We start from the raw sequence: 22,684 nt of genomic DNA on the forward strand, positions 1-22,684 counted from the left end.
GTTCTACTAAGTTGTAAAATGAGTTAAATGTCATATTTTTTCTTTAATATCTCCAACTGAATATGCCATCTGTCTGTTTGAAACTCTTTCTCCTTGTCTTGTCAACTGCATGTGCTGGTAAAACATCATTCTCAGTATTTCTTATAAGCTCTCTAGGTACTGGAAGGCTGCTATAAGGTCTCCTTGGATTTTTCTCTTCTTTAGGCTAAACAAGCCCAGCTCTCTCAGTCTGTCTCCATAGGAGAGGTGTTCCAACCCTCTCATCACTTTCATGTCCTTTTTCTAGACCTGCTCTACCAAGGCAGTATGTGTCTTGTGTTGGGGGCCCCAGAGCTGGATGCAGTACTCACGAGAATGGAGTGCAGGAGGAGAATCACCTCCCTGAACTTGCTTGGCCATGCTCCTTTTGGTGCAGCCCAGGATACAGTTGGCTTTCTGGGCTGCAGCAGCATGTTGACAGGTCATGTCTAGTTTTTCATCCACCAATATCTCCCAAGTCCTTCTCTACAGGGCTGCTCTCAATCCATTTATCCCCCAGTCAGTACTGATACTGGGGTTTATCCTGACCCAGGTATAGGACCTTGCGCTTTGTTGTGTTGAATTTCATGAGGTTCATGTAGGCCCACTCCTTCTTCTCTCAATTTTATCAGCAGCGCCACCCTGCTTTGTGTCATCTGTAAACTTGCTGAGGGTGTGCTCAGTACCACTGTTAGTCATTAATGAAGATACTAAATACTGTTGGTGCTGGTATGAACTCCTGAGCGACACCACTCATTACTGGTTTCTATTTGGACATGGAGCTATTGACTATAACTCTTACCATGCCAATTTCTTATCCATCAGACAGTACATCTGTCAAACTCTATTTCTCTAGTTGAGAGCTGAGAATGTTGAGAGCGACTGTTATTAAAGGCCTTCCAGAAGCCCAGGTAGATTACTTATTCCCTTATTTGTTGATGCATTTATTCCATCATAGAAGGCACATTTTGGCCCTCCTACAATCCTGTAATCGCCTCCCTGTCTTTCATACATATGTCCGCATAACTTCCAGAAGGACCTGTTCCGTGATTTTAGTGGACACTGAGGTGAGCCTAGAAAGGAGAGAGCAAGTTATAGATTACTTCACCTCTTTCCACAGCAAGTGAGTGTTTTACATTAGAATCACTGGCAGGCGCTGCCTTGTAAATTATTTGGAAAATTGCTATACCATCAAAATTCTTAAGGAAGTACTAATTTTTAGGCCATTTAATCCATTTGTGTTTAAAGGCAAAAATCCTGTATTGATGGGATTTTTTTAGACAAGCAAAACAGCTTTATACTTGTTCTCTAAAGATAATCTTCTGGCAGCTTTTTCTCTCCCATCTGCCTTCTGTCAGAGTTGGAAGGAGGTCTTTCTAAGGATACAGTATCTGGGTTACTTTAAAAGGATAATACAGTTACATTTCTGAAAGCATTTTTGTAATGAAATGCCTTTTTGTAGATAACAGGTTTACTTGAATGCAGAGAAAAAAAAAAAAAAACAACCAAAAAACTTGAAACAGTTAAGCTCAGGGATGTGCAAGACTAGCAATGGTGAGGAGCGTGGTTCATGCTGCAGCCCATTACTGCAGCCCAGAAGTGTGAGGAATTTGTCCTGTTTTGTGCTAGGGAACTGAAACTAAGTGAGAATATTGCTAAAATATCTTTAGAGAAACAGAACTTACACAGTATATGAAATCTCCTGTTCTTACTGAGGTTCCTTCTATGTTAATGTACATGGAGTTAGTGAAAAAGAGCCCATGTATTTTTAAGACTTTGAAATTTGAATAGGCAGCTACTAGCTAAGAGACCAGTAGAAAAAGTGGAGGCTGACTGTGGTTCATAATCTTGGTGAGAAGCAGGAGAACTCCTTCTACCTCTGTTTCTTAGGAGACTGGAAAAGGGTTGTGACAAATTATGTCTAGTTATAGTACATGTATAAGTATTCATGGCAGTAGGAAACTACAAGATATGTACCTTTTCTGGTACCAAAAACTGTCAAAGACAGACTGCAGAAGACTGAAGATTTTGCTGCTGATGCCTTCATTCCAATTTCTTTGTCTTGCTAAGGAGCTCAGGTTATGAAATCCAGTTCCATGTTTATCCAAAAGATGGGTGACAGGTTTTGAGTTTGTACTTTCCAAATTCACAGGAACACAAGCATATTTTTTGTTGTTGTTTTTGATGCTGCTTCTGCAGATAATTCTGGAGAATATAAATTACCTGACGACAGCTAAGCAGATATCTTGTTATCTTCCGAGTAAGTGTGCAGAGCAGCAGAAGCTCTTGGAAGTGTCTCACTGGACGTACATTTTCCTTGTTATCTTCTGGGGCAGTTTCATTTTGTGTGGTTACAGACCATTCAACTAGCTCCATACAGCGGTGTGCATGATAGATTATGTGCATCAGCTGGATTGAAAAATGGCTAGCAAACATATTCTTGAAAGCAGTTTTAAAATGATGAATGTCTTCCAAGTTGGAGATACTTTTTCTGTGAATTTTAGAAAAACATTTTGTCAAGAATTTGACCACGTTTGATAAAAAAGATTGGCAAAATAGCAATTAATACTGGAGGCAGGAATGTTTGGCTCTTAAAATACCTCTGGATACAGTTAACTCATCTTGGAACAAGATATTTTAGACCATATTTACAATGCTTGTGTGTATTTTGGTGGAAAAAGATCCCATTCAGTTAAGATACTTTCCAAATCTACTTGCTGATCCAGGAGATAAATTTTCAGTGTCGGTGAATTTTCAGTGTACATAGATGTCTACAAGAGGGAAAAATAGAAGATGTCAAAGAAGTAGGGATTTTTTTTTTTGCTTGGGGAGAGTGTTGGTTTTGGGGAATTTTTTGAGTTGTTCTGAGGTTGGTGGGGTGGATTTTTTTGGTTCAATTTTTTGTTGTTGTTATACAGTGGTTTTTTTTTAAACTAGGAAAGTATGAGAAGAAAACCATTTCAAGTTAAAAATACAGTGCATGTAGCAATGATAGTTCGCCATGTAATAACAAAGTTTTAAGGAGGAGCTATTAATACCCAATTTTACGTGTCTTGAGTCAAGATTAGTGCTTAAAGATAGGATTCACTTGTGATGCGAGTGTCCAGTGCTACTTAAAAATAGTAAAGGGCTTAGATAATTCTGTAGCTTTAAGGCTAAATGTACTTCAGAAGTTACCTGGAAAGGATTTAATCTTTATATTAAACCTAAAGGAAGAAACACGATAAGAACCACTTCAGAATTACTTTACTGTTTCTGCTTTTGAGAAATAACTTAGTCATGTTCAATACAGTTTATAAAATAGCAGTGGCAGATTCATTAAAGGAACAGATTAGATGCATAATTATATTTAAGAGCACAGTAAACCAGGAAAAATCATTAAGTAATACCAATTGGCCATGTTGGTTTTTTTGTTGTTTTTTTTTTTTTTTTCCCTTCAGTGACTTTTCCAATGGTGGAGACGGGATGTTGGCTACAAGTTCCAACGGATCTCAGTACAGTGGCTCCAGAGTTGAAACACCAGTTTCTTATGTTGGGGATGATGATGACGACGACGACGATTTTAATGAAAATGATGATGACGACTGATGCCCTTTGCTTGTAGACTATTTTTTGTTAAAATTCAGCAAGCTTCAGGAATAAATTGTTCTAGGGAGAAGTGTCTCAAATAACTTTGCCCCATCCCTCAAGGAGAATATTGGTAAGCAGTTCTAAGTTTAGAAATTGCACCTCTGATAAGCAAACAAGGATTGTTTTATGTAGGATATTTTTAAATGTGGTGTGGATGTGTGTTTTTGATACCAGTGTGTTAATGCAGAGCCTTTATTTACTCTTGTTTTAGGGGGTTTTGGTTTGTTGGTTGTTTCTTGTTTGTTTTGGGTTTGCTTTTCTTTTTTTTACTTGAAGGAAAACGGATTTTGCCCCAAATGTTCTTGCGAAGTTTGCTAAAGAAAATGTAGACACATCATTGAGAAATAAAATGCTATCCTTCTGTGGAAAATGAATACACTGAATGGCAATTTATTTGGAGTATATTTTGATGATGCCACTTTTGGAGGAATAGTGAGCTAATGTAGTAGTGTTTTTTGTTAATCGCGCAGTGTCCAAAGAACCAAACAAGAAAGATACGTCCTACTTTTTTACATGTTAAATTCCAGAAATGTTGTTGTGAACTTTTTTTCCCTTAAATTATATCTAACATGATGATTCCATCAAGTTTATATGCTTTTCACTGTATGTTGGGACATATGAGTAACAAAGTTTTTGGCAAATGTTTACTGCCAGTTGGTGCAGCTATATAAAATGTCTTGAAGGTTTGGAATGATTTATTGCTTATGGTGAAATTTGCCTGATTTCTTACAGGCAGACTTTGGAAACTTTTTATTATATAGTTGTTTACATACTTATAAGTCTATCATATAAAGACATGTACTGAAACAAATGTTTGTATTTGTTTCATAAGCATCTTCCTGTAATCTATTATAAAGTTGAAATTAAATATAGAGAATGTTTTAAGTTTTTTAACTCAAAATTTGTCAATCATTTTTAATAGTTCATTTTTATAAAAGGAATTTCAGGGCAGGTGGTAGTCTTTTTGAATTTATTCACAAACAATTAACTGCACAAATACTGTCAGCTGCCTCTTCTAAGACAGTAGTCTTTTTATTGAAACACAAATAAACTTTTCTGTAATATTTTATGGAATATAAAGAGACTATAATTGTTTGACTTGTTTAACCTTGGCACTGTTAGTTTTTATTAATAAAACGCGCATGGGCATTTTTAACAAGCTCTGTGGTTTTTCTAATTTTAGGATTATTTTAGAGCATTTCCCTTCCTCTTGTCACAAGACCTAGAACTAACTGTCTCAGCGTACTGCATCTGCACTACAGAGGTCCCAAATTTTTGGCTTTGTTACAGGAATTTGTCCTTACAGCTCTTGGTAACTTACGATATCTTTCCCTGTATGCTCTGTTCTTTCACGTCTCCTTACTTCAGTCATGTTGCTACTCAGCGTGCCAGGCCAGTCTTAGTTGTCCGGTCCAGCTTCTCTGTTCAAAATCCCAGATTTACTGTCCTAACTTTTCATCCCATGTTCCTCAGTCCTGGCTTTCCATTGTAGATTCCCATGTCCTCAGAACAGTTCTTCGTCTATTTTCCATATATTTCCTCTTCACCTAAACATTTTTTTGGTTCACCTGAAAGTGCAGCTTACAGACTGGGCCACTCACTCTGCAGGTGGCTGTCAGTCAAGATTTGTTTCTTCCAAAAACTCCAGGAAGTTGCTCAGAGATAACTTACAGTCTAGTAAGTGTGCTGTCTGTGATAAGGGATCTTGGATACACTTAAACCCTGTGGTAAATATGAAGTATGTTACATGTGTTTTTTCTCTGGGGGACTGTGTCATGACTTGTCTTACCACCCTTCTTTGGTAAGGGGGTGTGGGTGCTTCCTACAGAGCAGCTGACACACAGTGAATGCTTTTTAATTGTATCAGAGTTATATGTAATATTGTAATATGAGTGAAACAAGCACATTACTTAATTTTATGGGCCTGGGAAAACCATTTATTGGGAGGTAATTGCATGATTGGCTTGTCACCAATGATGGCATTCTTTGCAGTGCTAGTGCTAGAAGCAAGGTTCTTACCATGGTTGAATCAGCTGATTCAAATTATCTTTGCTGTTGAATGGCAGTTTTCTCTCCGGAGTTCGACAACAGTTATCAAGGAACTTGTGACAGGCCATGGGGGTTGTTTTCTTTTCCCTTACATTCTAAATCTCCATTGTATGATTGAAGATTTACCTGCAAAGAGGAGCACAGGGATGCTAGGTAAGAAAAGCTGCAAGCATCTGACAGTTTCCTTTTGGTTCTCATTAGTGGAATAGATCTCAGATGAAACAACGTCAAGGTGGGAGTGGAAGTGCGCAAAGCACAGACTTTCTAAGACATTACTTTGCTTTTGGTTGCTGATGAATCTGTGAAATGGAATTTGAGAGTTTAACAAAACAGCATTGGAGTGGTCTGGGAGAGCAAATCTAATTATATGATTGGACTTGATGATCTTAAAGGTCTTTTCTAACCTAAATGATTCTTTGATTCTATATTACCTTGGTTTCAGGAGAGCATTCTAGTAAGGGTGACTACCAGTAGCAAAAGAAAGTTTATTGAATTTTTTATTACATGCTAGATTTTGGGCAGTTACCTGGTCATTGTGTTTAGGTGAAAAAGGAGGGTGAGGAGGGAGAAAAGAGACCAATGGTGAGGAAGGAGGTGGAAATGAGGAAAGACTTCAGATCAAGGAGACTCTTAAGAAGTAGTAGGAGGGGACCAGAAAAGGAAGAACAGATTGAAATGTAAGAGTTTTCACAGAGGGAAGAAGGTGAAGTTAGGAAGAAGTAATGAGGAAAAAAAAAGACTGGTAGTAGAAACTTTATTCAAACAGGAAAAAAAAAAGGGGGGGAGCAAAGAAATATGTAGTACAGGTGTATTAATGCCGGGCCTGGAGTGAAAAGAGCTGGAAGGGAGGAGATAACTGCATGGTTCTTATCTCTGAAAAGGGTGACACCATACGTACAGATGGAAAAGGAAGGTAAAAGCAGGAACAGAATGCCAGAGGAAATCATGGGCAGGAAATCGTTGAGAAAATCTGTGGAAGCAGAAAATACTGTAAAGGGAGAGAAGCTAGAATTCAGTTTAAGGAAGATTAAATGATGGAAAGGTAATGAGAATATTAATAAGGGCTCACTTCGGGGAAAAACATTATGAGGAAAGAATGTACTGTTACTCTTTTAATCTGTCAGTACTTTTTGTGATGTGAAGAAGAGGAAAAGTCACAAAGCGTGTATTTGTATCTCTGAAATGGTTCTGCAGATAAATCCTGGGACCAGTGTGCATCTTTCACTGTTTTTCTAAAGTGATAGCTTCAAAAGACTGTCCCTCCGTTTTGACGTGTAATAAGTTAAGCAGGCTTTCTTAGGATTTTTTTGTTTCAAAAGTAAACTGGTTTGCTTTTCCTTTTGAAATTTGATTGTCTTAACTAAAGAGAAGCAAGTGTGACTTTGGAAACTTCTTTAAAATCTTCCTTCAACAAAAAGCAACCATTGCAGGGAAGAAAAAATCAATGGAGCTGATAGGACACAGGTCTTTGAAAATGACCTTTTATTAAATTCTTCATAGAAGGAGCTAACTGTCATAAGATAAATCTCTGTTTCTGTATCAGTGAACACGTGATACATTGTGAAATCTGTACATTAATGAGATCTGAAAATAGGAGGCTGCTTTAACTTAAAAAAGGAGCGGGGGGAGAGCAGTGATATAATAATACTGGAATGATCATCAGTAGAAAGGAGAGAGTATATACAGTTTTTTCCAGATAGTTCAGTTGCTTCCGATAGGGATTTGTTTTCTCTCATCTGCTTATGAGAAGAATGCTATTTACTTTGACTGCTACACTGAGTTAAGATCTCTAAGCTCTTCTCAGATCTGTCTCCTTCCAGAAAGATGTGGATACCATCACAGGTGCTTTATTGTTAAAGCCTTGCTTGTTTTACTTTAATTGTCATTCATTTATCAACAAGCCAGCAACTTTGAATGTCGTTATTTTGTAAATTTGGGACTTCAGATTTTTCAAAGGTTATTCTTGGGCTCTGATTCCTCCTTGAGCTTCTGTGGATTATGGAGTGTTACCAAGATGCTGAGGGGTCCGGAGCAGTTGCTATATGAGGAGAGGCTGAGGAAGAAGGACTTGTTAAGCCTGAAGAAAAGGTGCCCTCAAGAGACCTAATGGCAGCTTTTCAGTACTTCAAGCAGGTTATTGCAAAGCTGGAGTCAATCCACAGTGATGCCTGGTGGGAGGATGAGGGACACACAACACACAGAAATGAAACAAGATTATTTCCATTGGAATTAAGCTGTGAAACAGGTTTCCCAGAGAAGTTGTGCTGACTTAGGGTTTTCAAGGCTAGACGGGATAAAAGCCCTGAGCAATGTAGAGTCTGACCTCACAGCAGACAATGTTTTGAGCAGGGATGGACTAGAGATGACCTGAGATGCCTTCCAGCCTGAATTACCATATGGATCCGGTAAGAGTGATGAAAAGAAAACAAACAACATTTTAGAAAATACCATGTATCAGTGTCATGAACAAACTAACAAGTGAGTCATCTGGATTGCCTGCAAAGACTCAACAGAAAAAGAATGGAAGCTCAGCTCATATTCAGAAACCATCAAAAGCTGCCAAACTCCTATGACAGAAGAGGGAGCTGGATGAGGGGATAGAAGTGAAAACTTGTCTTCCTTTACAGTGGGAGTTCTGAAAAGCAGAAGTGCAGCTGATGCTGAGAGCAGAATGAAGAAGGGCAACAACTGAAATGCATGGGGGTTTCCTACTTCCAACATTTGATTACACTGGCAGTTCTCATCTGGCATCATGGTGGTTGTCACCTAGCTGCATCTGCCTGTCACTCACCTGGGGAGCTGCTGTGTCCAGAGAGACATTCAAAGTATGTCAGCACTAACAAGTGAAACATTTGTCACAGAAAACCATGATTATTGATTCACAGCTTTGCTGTGATAAAAGCAGAATATCCTGATATGGCAGAGTATAAAGACTGGTGTTAATCAAGAATCACCCATGTAACACCTTTACAAGTACTTTTCTTTGTTCTGCTATGACTTCTGTTTGTTCAATTTTTGGATGTTTTCAATGGATTGAAATCCAGACTTTGGCTCAAAGATTTGATCTTTTAACACATCACTGTGTATGCGTCATGGTACTTCACTGTAAGTAGTGCAGTGGTGTGAGCCCTGACCTATCAGGAGGGCTGCTTAGAGCAGAATGGAAAGTTTTTGCAATGTACCACGTTAAAAGAATCACAGAATCACAGAATAGTTAGCATTGGAAAGGACCTTAAGATCATCTAGTTCCAGCCCCCCTGCCATGGGCAGGGACACCTCACACTAAGCCATGTCACCCAAGGCTCTTTCCAACCTGGCCTTGAACTGCCAGGGATGGAGCATTCACAACTTCCCTGGGCAGCCCATTCCAGTGCCTCACCACCTTCACAGTAAAGAACTTCTTCCTTATATCCAATCTAAACTTCCCCTGTTTTAAGTTTGAACCCGTTACCCCTTGTCCTGTCACTCCAGTCCCTAATGAAGAGTCCCTCCCCAGCATCCCTGTAGCCCCCCTTCAGATACTGGAAGGCTGCTGAGGTCTCCACGCAGCCTTCTCTTCTCCAGGCTGAACAGCCCCAACTTTCTCAGCCCGTCTTCATACGGGAGGTGCTCCAGTCCCCTGATCATCCTCGTGGCCCTCCTCTGGACTTGTTCCAACAGTTTCATGTCCTTTTTATGTTGAGGACACCAGAACTGCACACAATACTCCAAGTGAGGTCTCACAAGAGCAGAGTAGAGGGGCAGGATCACCTCCTTCGACCTGCTGGTCACGCTCCTTTTGATGCAGCCCAGGATACGGTTGGCTTTCTGGGCTGCGAGCGCACACTGAAGCCGGCTCATGTTCATTTTCTCATCAACCAACACCCCCAAGTCCTTCTCCACAGGGCTGCTCTGAATCTCTTCTCTGCCCAACCTGTAGCTGTGCCTGGGATTGCTCCAACCCAGGTGTAGGACCTTGCACTTGGCATGGTTAAACTTCATGAGGTTGGCATCAGCCCACCTCACAAGTGTGTCAAGGTCCCTCTGGATGGCATTCCTTCCCTCCAGGGTATCAACAGAACCACACAGCTTGGTGTCATCGGCAAACTTGCTGAGGGTGCATTCAATCCCGCTGTCCGTGTCCCTAACAAAGATGTTGAACAAGACCGGTCCCAGGACCACAAAAGAAAACAAAGTTGCAGACTTCCGGCAAGCTTTGTGTTCTTTCATCATGTTAACTTGAGAGAATGTGTTAGAGTGGAACGTTAAGCAGATACCTGAGGCTTAATGCTCTGGAAACAGGCAATCCAGGTAGCTGGTGCTAGGAAGGGTGGATCTCTACCTTTCCAATGCTGATTTGTGATGAACCTTGGAATAGTGACTACTTAAAGACGAAAATAACGATGAGTGCTACTTTTCAAAGTGATGTGAGGAAGTCCTGTCCATATGTGGTCAAGACAGCCTGAGATCAGCTCTGAACCTCATTACAAAACCTGTTGAAGGAAACAGCTAAAAGAAAATGAAAGGCCTGGAAGGTTAAGTACTAATGACAAAGTACGGAATAGGTCTTGTCAAATGAATTTGGGAGGAGATTGCAAATTTTTAGACAATTAAGGAAATTAAGGATGTGTTTTAACGTATTTGAGCCTTTTCTACTTCCTTGCATTCTGATTTTAAATATTTTATGAACTGTTTACTGCTGAATCAAGGTAGGGTTTGGGCATTATCAGTGACTGAATAGTTGCGTCAGGTAAGGTTGTACTTCTGTTTAATGTTTTCTAATAAATCAGAAGAAAAGTAAAAAATATTTTTAAATTATACTGGTTAAGAAAAAGAAGTATATTATGAAAAGGACAGATTAATGTGGATTTTTTGGCAAGCAGGGAATGTCCAAAAAATGTTATGGTTAAACTGTACATCTTTTGAACAAAGAATTCAAGCTACACTTACAGGAGGTAAGACTACATGCTGAAAATACAGGATCCTAAAAATGACCTGGGTGTCAAGGTGGACAGGAACCACGTATGTCTTCAATGTGGTGTTCAAAGGAACTAGCTCATCTGATTTTACATGTAGAGATGAAACTAATAATGTATTAGAAAGGGATGTTTCATCCAAATACATACAGTGAGACCAACAGTGAGCACCTTATGTATATGTTAGCATTGTCGTTTAAAACAGTATTGTAAAAATAGGAAGAGACACAGAAAAAAAACTCTTCTCCCAGTTATTTGATACCTAAGGCCAGGATGTTTTACTAAGAGACTTAAGGAACTCCATCTTGGTATAGTAAAAAAAGAGGAGACCTTACTGTATTTATGTCAAGTCACACAAAAGGCCAGCTTGTTACCAGGCTGATCAGCACTGGAAAGACAAGTGACACAAGATTTATGGACTGGGACTTAAAATCAGAAAAATCAAAATTACCTAGTTTATAAAGATGGTAATGAGTCCCTGGAACGTACTGCAATTGGAAAGGTAGAATTCCCGTTACGGTAACGGTTGGACTACATGTAAATGCACACGTTAAAGTTGAAAGGTGTTATCCGAAGGGTCTTAATAGAATTCAGTTGCTTCTCATTTTAGGCCAATGGAGAGAGATATAGTGGAATCCTAAAAAGGGAATTTTCCACCCAACTTCCCCTCTTAATATAATGAGAAATGCTGTGCATCCATTGTTACCACTCTATGAAGAAAAAGGAGAAGAAAAGTGAACAGTCTTTATCCCCTGTGAGAGAAGTTTTCAAATGAAATTGAGGAAAAGGCACCTGTTCTTCCATGGACATTTTTATTTTATGTTAAAACAGGATAATCTTTTTTGAGCTTTTGTAACTGAAAGAAATGAAGTTTGTGAAAGGAGTATGTGTGCCAAGCATAAAATGTTTTCAGCAAGCATTGTTGATGCAGCTAGTTTTCTACATCTGATTACTGGATAGAATTGGTGAATGACTAGACAGCTTTATTTGCTGCAGAATCAACCTCTTTCTTACTTTTATTGCACTTAAGAGATTAAAACCAGTTGTATGAAATGATGATAGCAATTCCCAAGAGTGATAGCAATGACAACATGTGAGACCATTAAGCAAGGACTTAATAATTCACATATAATACTTGGCAATTCTGAAAGGTAGAGGGAAAAACATCTCAAACTTGCTGAAGTCTCAGTCATTGCACACAAAAAAAATCCTTTAAGCATCAAAGAGCTTGCATTCAGTGTTTTCTGCACTCTGTTTACTTCTTTTCATAATTTTTAATAATAGACATTAGGGCTTTACCCTTCAATTACTGGTTTTACCAGTAATAGGAATATTTGTAACAGTAGATGGAGGTGTCAAGAGGAAGATGCCATCAAAGCTTTGTTTCTGTTCTCTCTGCACTGATCTTCGAAAGTTTTATCTAACACCTCTAAGGGATAAGCCTGGAAACTAAAATTTACGGGCTATAAAAAAATCATTGTGCCAATGATACAAGTTTCATGGAGGGTCACTGTCTTCCCTATGCCTCTTCTCATGGCTAACCTCTCCTGCACAGCCGAGAGAAGAAAGGGCAGACAGCCTGGCACAGGCAGATGCCCGGTTTTCTTCTCTGGTAAGGGCTGCCTGCCCCCTCCACTGCCCCAGAGACATGGACTGACTGCTGGTTCTCTTGGGTCACCCAGAAAGGTTGTGGCTGCTCCATCCCTGGCAGCGTTCAAGGCCAGGTTGTATGGGGCTTGGAGAAACCTGGTCTAGTGGAAGGTCTCCCTGCCTGAGGCAGGGGGTTGGAACTAGATGAGCTTTAAGGTCCCTTCCAACCCAAAACTTTCAGTGATTTTATGATTTTATTGTTTTCCATGTTACTTTGGAAAGATCAGCAGGGGGAGACCTGTGTTCCAACAAGGCTATAAAGTTCATTTCCATTCAATCTCTTAGAACACAGGCAGAGCTCCACCATAAAAATTTAAACATGGAAGGTCGGGGTGTGGGGGAAAATTCTTACATGAGGATGAATTTTTTTATTGTTTCTGAAATGCAGAATGTCCATTTTTTCTAAGAAAGGCTCAAATACCATTTTTGGTGTTGAAGCAGAAATACTCTCCTCCAACTGGTTTCTTTCTGCAAGTTGGCTGTCTGAATGTCACTGTAGTAAAGGAGGTCAACCTGTTCCATCTTCCCACCTCCTAAAATGTCCAGGCAGTGAAGGTGTAAAATTATTTCTTCAGTTTAATACCTTTTTGCTTGTGTGTGTGATGTTTATTCTGTGGTGGAAGCCTCCTGGCCTTCAACTAACATAAATAAACTATCAGACACAGCGGTCTTGTGTCTCTGCACCATATGTGGTTGTTAGACTTCTCTGATTTCAGATTAACTTAAAGATTCAGTTTTACTTCAGCATCTTTCAGATCATTCCAAGTAACCCCAATGTTATCATTGCAATACAAGGCTATCCTACTGGAAAAACAGACAAATGACAACTTCAGGTAGTGAAACGAGAACAGTTCTCCTGGGTGTAAGTGGATGTTACAGTCTTATCAGTCATTTTTATTAAGTTATATACAAACAGAAATTGTAAGTGGTACAATAAAAATCTGTAAGCTAGAGGACAGATTTCAAGTTCTTTTGCACCCATTGATTGGTCAACTACAAAAATCCAACTTGGCTGTCTAGTAAAAAAACCAGTGCATTGGGATACAGATAACTTTAATGTACTTTTATGCATCCTATACAAGGGAGACTGAATTAAAGTACTTGCTAGTATCTCAAAGCATCAATTAATTTTTCTATCAAATTATTTCTCAATACCCACCATTCAGTATCATACATAAATTATTTATTATGGTTTGAAAAGTGACAGAAAATGTTTTGATCCTATACTTATTTTATATGAATACACAGCTGCTCAGTTTAGGGGAAATTTGTTTTATACAAATACCTGCATGAAAGCAATAGCATACAATAGCCATGGAATATTAAACTATGTACATTGAGTTAAACCTCATCTCCTTCATTGACTGAGAGTGGTATCTTGATTTTTAGCTATATGGCTCATCTTTCAGTAGAAAATGTCTCTTTGCACTGCTGTTTGCCTAAATTTATATGGCAATCATAGTGAGAAAATAAATATGGATGAATGTGATAATAGGTGAGTTTACTCTTCACACGTGTTTTTCAGAAGTGCCTCTGTTGCTGCTCAGTCTTCAATTTTCAATTTAAATTCCACTTTTCCTTCATATGGATCATGAACATTATCAAAGGTAATTCCAGCTCCAATGACTTTGCACACTATTCTATGTTCTACATTCCTCGTAATGTTGAGAAATTTCACAGCTACCAAAGGATTGCTGTAGCTGGGCTAGGAGGAGGGGGAAAAAAAGTACTTTAAATTTACCCTTAGCAATTTAAAAATAAAGTCTTACCAGAACTGGAGAGAAGGCTAGTTTTAAGACTGAAGAAATGCTCCATATGTTTCACCTAATGCAAAGGTAAAGAAGAAAAGTGATACTGAAATATATGAGCACCCACCTGTGCTTTTTTTCCATAGTAGGGGAAGTAGTGCAAGTTGAAGGTGCCATTCACAGGGTAGTAATCCGCTTCCGGCAGGTGAGACTCATCGCCCTGTTTGTAAAGTAAGGAAGAAGCTTCACTGGTTAGGCAGTTAGAAGCCAGCACTGGGAACATGCTGTCCTACTGCCGAAAGCTGCGTAGTCTGTAATAAAACTCGAGTTCAGCAATCTGTTTAGCACTGGCCTTAGTGTTATTTTCCAAACAAAAGAGAAAATCTCCTTCTGTTACTATTGCCAAGGAAAAGAGTCAAGTGTTCTTTCATAGCAGTTGTGGATTTGATGAATGGGGATCTGCTGAAACAGGCAGAGAACCTGAAGGAACTGTGCTGAGGCACAGACTTCATTACTTGGAGCTGAGAGAAAACAACAAATGTTCTCTGCAGTACACAAAAACAATTGTGATTTAAAATAAAGCAGATGTTTGGTTTTGGTTTGGGTGGGTTGGTTGGTTGGTTGGTTGGGTTTTGTTCTTAGGTTGTTCTTTGGACAGGATGGGGCTTTAAGAAAACTGGTCTAGTGGGAGGTGTCACTGCCTGTGCAGGGGGGTTGGAACTAGATGATCTTCAAGGTCCCTTCCAACCCAAACCATTCTATGATGCCTACTGATGCAAGACGTCACACAGAACTGAGAATATTCCCAGTAGTTAGCCAGAATGATCTGATGTCCAGAGATGCAGGGTGATCTTTCTGGTCGCAACTGCGCTTGACTCACTCCCAGAGCTGCAGTGATAGAAATTTTTTGAGACTCGGACTTCATACACTTACCACATATGTGCAGTTCACCCTTGGTGCAGTGCCATTGCCAGGGAGAAAGTTGATAATCTGAAATAGGAAACACACATTTGGTCATCTTGGGAATTGTTTTGAGATGAAAAACAAGAACATTATTATCTGAGCTTCGAAGGATGGCTGATGTATTTCTGCATAAAGCACTGTCAACCAGATCATCTCATCTTATGTACCTGGGTTAAAAGCCATGTCATGGCTGGGTATTTGGGAAGCAGGGCTCTGCAGTGCCCGGGATGGTCATGGCAGATGGGCTCTAGCCTAGGCAGGGCAGGTGGCTCTGAGCCTCCTGGCAGGTCCAGCCCATTAACCCACATGTGCCACTTGCTCCTGATGCCTAGGCAGCCAGGGGTCTCTTAAACCAGCTAATTGCCTGACAACAGAGGAAAAGCTGAATCTCTTTGGTTTATGCCTTGTTAGAAAACTTTGGCTTTGGCAGAAACCCTTGGGTCCATTTGATCCTGCAAAAATAGTGGGCTAGCATCGTATAGAAGCAAAGGTGGAGGGAAGTAAAGCTTCCCAGGCACTATCCTATCGTCTGCCAGGGCTGGTGTGCAGCCTTGCTGAAGGAAGCACAGGCTTTTCTTGAAAAAGCCTGCCAAAACTAGAAGCACAGCTCTCCTCTCACAGTTAGATCTTGCACAGATTGTTGAAGATGTTGAGGGTGAAAACCAAAAAACAAGTGATTTTATCTGTCAGGAACTGGAGGACAATTTGAGCTCTTTCTACAAAGCTGAGCTAGAAGGCTCAGGATTTTACCTGAAAACAAAATAAAATGCTTATGCTTCTGTCTGTCCTGAAAAAAAGAAAAAAAATAAGGAAGCTTAGAAGATTCCCTTTTCCCTCTCCAAAAAAAAAAAAACAAACAAACCACGTGTTGGTGGTTTTCACTGAAGAAATTATCCACCGGGTTTGAATTCTGGTTTTGAAGGTTCTGCTAAGTGTTTTCTTTGCTGCCTGGAGAAATAAGTTGTGCAAGTATCCCCTCTCTGGAATCACTTCAGCTTAGTGCCTCAGCTGAATGCACATGATCATGGTATTGCAGAACAAAACTCTTTTAGGTGATTGATAGTTCGTTGGATGAGAGTGCTGTGGAAACGCTAATAAAACTAAATGAAAGCCAAAGATTTAGAGAGTCAGTTCAGACATCACTTTGCCCTACATTACTTCTCTAGGGGTAGTGAGCAAGTCTCATTATTTGTCTGATAACTCTGGAGTTTTCTTTGGAAAAGCATATGAATTTCTCCTCCCAGAATAAAGCAGAGATCAGAACCCATAGCAGCAGATGAAACAGCAGCTCCTCAGCACAGACTTGAGCTATTAGGGGTTTCTTGGTGAATTTTTTCCTCTTCAGCACCTTGAGCTTGTACTTACCCTGTTCATTTTTATAATAAAACAGGGTTTTCCTTCTGGAAATCCAAAAGTCGGATCCATGATGCCAGAGCAGTTTTGAAGCATATCTGACGTAAATTTGCAGGATAGTTTTGTTTTATTTGGGCCATCGAAGGTGTCTTGGAAGAAGTAGGTGTCACTGGTGCAGTTGATGTTCAGGTGCTGAGCAGCTGGCGTGTATGCTAGATGTGTGAAGGGAGAAAGAAAAATTCCCCTCTGAAGTTCTTTCATGTGTAAGTTATACATCCCAATATCAGGCTGGAGGTTATATCATGGGAATGTAGTATCCAGACAAAGCCAAAAAAAAGAGATCAAATTGAGTTAAAACTGTCAATTTGTGTTGCTAGCTCCTTATAAACCCAATTTCAAATACAGTTTCTTTCAGTATGTGTACAAGATGATATATAGGCTCAAGAGGAACATAAATGAAGATACAAACAGGCAAATGGAGCATCTAACCTACTTTGACTATACTCCCTGATGACACTATGCGAAAGCTTCACAAGACTTACTAGGGCACTTTGATAGTTGTAGTCATGGACAGTATTAGATTAATTTAGACAGACTAGTTTTAAAGACCTTTTTTCCTCGCTCTTCCTTCAGAATTTTTATTGGCCTATTTTATTAAGGCTATTTAGGATTAAACAAAGTAAAAGCTCTGAAGCAGGGCTCTGCTTTTAATAGACATGTTTAAATATGTTTGATTTATAAATTCATGAGGTGATTTGCTCGGCCCTTTTAGAAGATGCAACTTCCACTCAAAATCTGTGATTTCAGAAGGACAAATGTAAAATGGAAACACCACGTTAAGGTCCTCAGATCTACTACAGGAGATGTCACAGCACATTTCTTCGATATTTATGCAGGAAACCTCATTTTACCTGTTAGAAAAGTCTGAAGAGTTGTCACTAAACCTTCCCAGGTTTTGTTGTCAGATACGTTGTAATAAATTTGCAGTCCTCTATCCCCATAAACATCGGGTCGTAACGTAACACCTTTATGGGAGAAAAAAGGGAAGGCAAAGCAAAGGAGAGGTGCCAGACACAGATTTGTTTGTTTAAACTGACAACAGCTATTACACTGCTTCAAGACCCGTTATTGTAAGTGTAAGAGATTCCCAGTCTTTGCTGGGGACAGTTTAACCCTGTATGGAAACCATCTCAGCAGTGAGCTGCTCAACCAAAACCCTAAAGCCTCGAGTGCTACTATACCCTATTCTTTCCCTGTATGTGTGCTGTTATTAGAACAGCTTGCAAAATCATTCCAGCAATTGCACTGGATTTCCCCAGGACTTGTTCAGAATCACAGTTGTAATAGTCACAGCAGGTTAAAAGAAACAGATCGTACTGCAGCACGACAAACAGCTTTCTCAAAGTCACACGGAATATTTTACAGGAATTATTTTGCCAGCAAATACCAAGCTTCCTGAATATTGGAAGAGGAAACTTCAAAATACAACAGCAGTAGCTGTAAAACACCATTAGGGGGAGTGAAGTTTTAGCAGTGTGCGCTGACGATTTCTCACTGATGATCTTCCCAGTCTCACTTCGTGTCCCACAGATCTTTATTCCTAATCCCAAGTGTCTTTGTCTTCTTTTTACGTGCTTGGCTGCTGTCACAGCAATCCCGCTGGGAAAGGATTTCTACTGTCCCAGGACCTTTCCATGCTGCTGGCAAGCACAGAAATACCCACCCCAGGCAGCTCACCCCAGCACTTTCCATCTTGGCAGGCAACCCAAAACCCTCTGGCGCGCTTGGGGCCGGAACAGAAACCAGGAGTTTCCCAGGGGCTGAGCCCTGCCTATGAGGCGAGGAGGTGCCCTGCAGCCTGGGAAGGGCTTCCCCATTTGCAGGTGACTGTGACAGGCAGGCACTGGTTGTCTCAATGGCATGATGAAATAAATATATATATTCATTTGTATCATATTGCATCATATTAATGTATTATATTTAATCAATATATTTTATATATAAATATAAAATATATAAAAGAACAGATGAAATAAATGCACAAATATTTTTTTTTAAGCCTAAAAGTTTTTCAGGTGGAGGTTACATTTTGCAGGGTATGTTTGGGCAGAATTGACTTGGTGCATTCCACATATGTCTTCCCTTGCACCCGGGCTCTGCCAGTGCCTCTCAGCCCTGCCCCATGCAGCCACTGCAGGACCCTGGGGAGCTTTAGCTTTCTCCCCAAGCAGCAGCTGCCTGGACCATGGCAGTACCTGGGGATTTCAGCTGGTCTTGGTAATCCGGCTCGTATGGATTCACTGTCCTCATTAAAGAATAGATGGAGAGTGCGAAGAGCCCTGACATCACCACATAGAAAGCCAGGTAGTACAGGCTGATCCACACTGTGGAAAGAAATGGGGGCAAAATCTCATTTTTCAAGCAAGGTGATGCAACGTTCCCTCCGTGGCTGGGACCGTCCTGGCAGCAGAAACCATCTCCTATCTGTCCTTGCCCCCGGGGATGCTTTCCCTGCAAAGGAACAGGTGTTGTGGATCTTCTTCTCTACACTCAAAAGAATAATCTCCTAGAAAATTTTGGCTGTAAATTTGTTCAGTTTCACAAGGATTTTTGCAGTACTTGGTGCTTATCTGTGACTAGCTTAAAGATTGCGTGGCTTCTTGAAGTAACTTCATATAGTAAGACCATTTATATGCTTACTACACATGGACTAAACGACACAGCTGAGGTATTTCTTCAACAAAACCAAGTTGCTCCTTGTGTGTTATTTGGATGACATATGTCAGCATTTCAGGTGTGTTGGTTGCAGACCTATATCACTTCACTGCCTTTTACAGCTGAAATTGCCTTCAGCAAAATGTGTCAGTTTTCCCTCTTATTCTGGTGCAAGATGCAGAATAATGTTATGTTTCTGCCTGTGTGCAGCTTTTGATGCAGCTGTATCCTGGGCTGCATCAAAAGGAGCGTGACCAGCAGGTTGAAGGAGGTGATCCTGCCCCTCTACTCTGCTCTTGTGAGACCTCACCTGGAGTATTGTGTGCAGTTCTGGTGTCCTCAACATAAAAAGGACATGGAACTGTTGGAACAAGTCCAGAGGAGGGCCACGAGGATGATCAGGGGTCTGGAGCACCTCCCGTATGAAGACAGGCTGAGGAAGTCGGGGCTGTACAGCCTGGAGAAGAGAAGGCTGAGTGGAGACCTCATGGCAGCCTTCCAGTATCTGAAGGGGGGCTATAGGGGTGCTGGGGAGCAACTCTTCATCAGGGGCTGTAGTGATAGGACAAGGGGTAACGGGTTAAAACGTAAACAGGGGAAGTTCAGGTTAGATATAAGGATGAAGTTTTTACTGTGAGGGTGCTGAGGCACTGGAACAGATGATTGCCCAAAGAAGTGGTGAATGCTCTATCTCTCTCAGTGTTCAAGGCCAGTATAGACAGAGCCTTGATCAACTAGCCTACTGTGAGGTGGCAGGGAGGTTGGAACTAGATGATCTTAAGGTCCTTTCCAACCCAAACCATTCTATGATTCTATGATTCTATAATGTGTCTTACATACAGCTGGCTGCCCTACAAGAAGCCAGTGGTTATTTGTGGGGGTGGGTGTCAGAAACTGATTCCCTGTAATCAGCACCTCATAAGATCTTCTTCTCTCCAAACTGGAAAGGCTAATTTTGGTTTAATTTTCTGTAAAAATCTGGTGTTAAGAGTAGCCAGTAAGCTACACTCATCAGCTTCACAGCAGGAAAAAGTCACCTGGAAATTTGCAAGAGCAGGCATCCTCCTTACAATGGTTAGGGTTACCTTTCCCAGAATGTAGATCAAAAAACGCCTTTGTCATAGACACAAGTCTGTCTGCAGGCAGGGAGATTCAGCTGAAATACTCACCAGCATGCAGTGATAAGAGATCAGAAGAGCTACTGAGCAGACAATAATTTTAAAAGGAATTTTGGAAAAGCAGAAAGTGTTTCAAGAGATTTGGACAAAGCCCACAAGTTAAGCAAAATTCTCTATATATCGGAACCCCTTTTAGTCAACAATGTCAGAAGCACGTTGTAACCATCACCCTCAGCTATTAATAAATTAACTGTTAATGTGTAAAGTTTTATCCTTCTGAAGTATTTGGTCCAAACCCAGTTTTAAATCTTCTTAATATTTGCAGGAACTGCTTGGATCAATGTTTTGATCTAGTTGATTCTGAATGTGGCTCAGAAATACATATAAGAACTGGTGTCTTCAACATTTCCGACATATCTAACACCACATTATTAATTAGGGTGACCCTCCACCCAAAGTTTTGAAGTGTATCAAAAGGAAGAGAAGACTCTTGTGTGTGAAAACCTACCCCAGTTAATTAAGGTCCTTCCCATGAAGAGCTTTGTTTCTGGATTCCAGACAAAACGACGGAAATTTTCCATCCGCTCGCTGCAGGTCTTTTTTTCATTTAAAGTTGCCATTTTCTCACAAAATTTTCCCAAAGGTGTCCTCCTTTGAAACTAAGAAATTCAACCAATGCCCAAACAGTTGTCCAAGAAAAAAGCTTTGGTTTTTATACCTTCTCCAGTGAAGGTCACCGAGATTACTTCCTATACCAATGAAAGCCCCTGATCGCTATTATCAACCTACAGCAGATACAATTCTTTATAAAGGGTGTTGATAATGCTGGGGTTGAGGCTGGCAAGGAAAAGTTAGTTCCTATCAAATGCCCTTCTCTTTTCTTTTGACTGCCTTAGCAGGTCAGCAGAGTTACACATTTTGCCAAGTGCCTGTAGGGCTTGCGATAGACTTACTGTGATAGCTGTTATCAGAGCAGATAAAGTGAAGGAGAACTTATTTCTCTCTGAGTTTTCTTTCTTTTTTTTTTTTTTTTTTTCCCATTAACCTGCAAATAGTGGATATAATTGTGCCACTACAACCCGTAGCCCTCTGTTGGGATATAGAGGATTGCAGCAGGAGTGGGTGAGGGAAGAGCACCGTTTCCCAGAGGGTTTGCCGTGTTGCACAGCTGGGGAAATGCAGATCAATGTTATCCTGTTTTCTGCAGAAAATGTTTTTAGATCTCTGACAATGCTAACTCAGCTTCAAAGTATGTATAATAAAAGTTTTGCCATGCAGCTATATAATAAGGCAGAGCAGAGAACCTACAGGTGTTCTCTAGCTACCTTTTCTATGAGCTTTAAGCTAAAGGCTCCTGTGTGCTCAGAGGCAGACACCCAACCCTGACCTCCACTGTGCCCATAGCAGCAGCAGTGAAACTGTCCCCAGCACCTTCACACAGATACAAAAGCAAAGGACTTATGGCAAATGGCCGAGCCAATGGGTTCTCTAAATGCCCCTGCTGCAAGGAGAGCTTGGGTTTTAGAAAGCCCTTCTGGGTTCACTGGTATCCTTGCTGCTTGTCAAAGTTGTTTGCTAACGCTCTTACTCTGTTATTGAATCCCATTAATATCAAACCCAAAATTGCCTTGTGAATTCAGCAGGGCCAGGGTTTTATCCTTTTTAACTAGGTATATTGATGTGCCTTTCACTCACTTCACAGGACGACTGGTGGGGTCGAAGTCTCTAAAATGAGCACATATATAAGGTTAGCTGAGAGACTTTGGATTATTTGGACATTGAAAGAGCTGTAACTGAGCCTGTCAGCTCGAAAAATATGGCTGTTCTGTGAATTAAATAATGCTGAGTTTCTGAACAGAGATTTATTGTGCTTTTCTGCCTCAGACCAGGCAGCATGATAGTTTAGTGTAATAGCCACCATTTGGGGTGATTTAACTTCTTTTCAGATGATGAAATAGGAGCCAGACCAAGTACAAGAAAAATTAGATTTACAGACATTTGACCAATTTCTATTTCCAAGAGAAAGAAGAAGAGGATGAACAGAAAGGTACTTTCAGTCACTGTACCATGAACTGGCTGATATTCAGGACAAATAAGTATATTTTTTTAAGTTAAAATAAGACAAGGAGATCGGGCAATGATGAAAATGAAACAGGTGCCCAGAGGTTAAAAGGCTCGTGGAGGCTCCCATGTAGCAGGAATAGAGGCTTGAAGAAGTTAGGGGGAAAAGCAAGGAGGGATGTGACAGATCTTAAACAGGATTTAGCTTTTGAGCAGGAGCCCGTCGGATGAATCCCGTGGAGGAGAGCAACTGGACTTGGTGAGATGTGGAGTCAGAGGCTTTATGAAGAAAGAGAACTTTCTCCTAGCAGAAAGGTGATACTTTAACAGTACACAGACTTCAGCGGGCAAATAAATGTAAACAAATTAATTCTTAATAATTACATTAAATCCCAAATTATGTTCAAAAGGAAAACGTTACTTC

General features: G+C 40.4%; 2 protein-coding genes across 5 annotated transcripts in view; one reads left to right on the plus strand and one right to left on the minus strand.

The window, feature by feature from the left end:
• TFDP1 (transcription factor Dp-1) overlaps positions 1-4,549 on the plus strand; it is a 46,269-nt gene extending 41,720 nt beyond the window's left edge. For all 4 annotated transcript variants that reach the window (XM_057422293.1, XM_057422292.1, XM_057422295.1 and 1 more), the window contains exon 12: positions 3,459-4,549. In XM_057422293.1, coding sequence (XP_057278276.1) covers positions 3,459-3,606 — 148 coding nt within the window. In that variant the 3' untranslated portion in view covers positions 3,607-4,549. The remainder of the gene's footprint in view (positions 1-3,458) is intronic.
• Positions 4,550-13,594: 9,045 nt separating this feature from the next.
• On the minus strand, positions 13,595-20,828 carry ATP4B (ATPase H+/K+ transporting subunit beta). The gene is made up of 7 exons (XM_057422304.1): positions 20,708-20,828; positions 18,622-18,750; positions 17,278-17,391; positions 16,379-16,578; positions 14,984-15,040; positions 14,178-14,270; positions 13,595-14,007 (listed from the first exon to the last, which is right to left on the minus strand). The coding sequence occupies exons 1-7, from the start codon at positions 20,817-20,819 to the stop codon at positions 13,846-13,848; spliced, it is 867 nt and encodes a 288-aa protein (XP_057278287.1). The 5' UTR covers positions 20,820-20,828; the 3' UTR covers positions 13,595-13,845.
• Positions 20,829-22,684: the final 1,856 nt, after the last annotated feature.

The sequence above is a fragment of the Pezoporus wallicus genome, unplaced genomic scaffold (genome assembly GCF_028554395.1).
Source record: "Pezoporus wallicus isolate ANWC-B61680 ecotype Strahan unplaced genomic scaffold, APGP_CSIRO_Pwel_v1 contig_5785, whole genome shotgun sequence".
NCBI classification, from domain to species: domain Eukaryota; kingdom Metazoa; phylum Chordata; class Aves; order Psittaciformes; family Psittacidae; genus Pezoporus; species Pezoporus wallicus.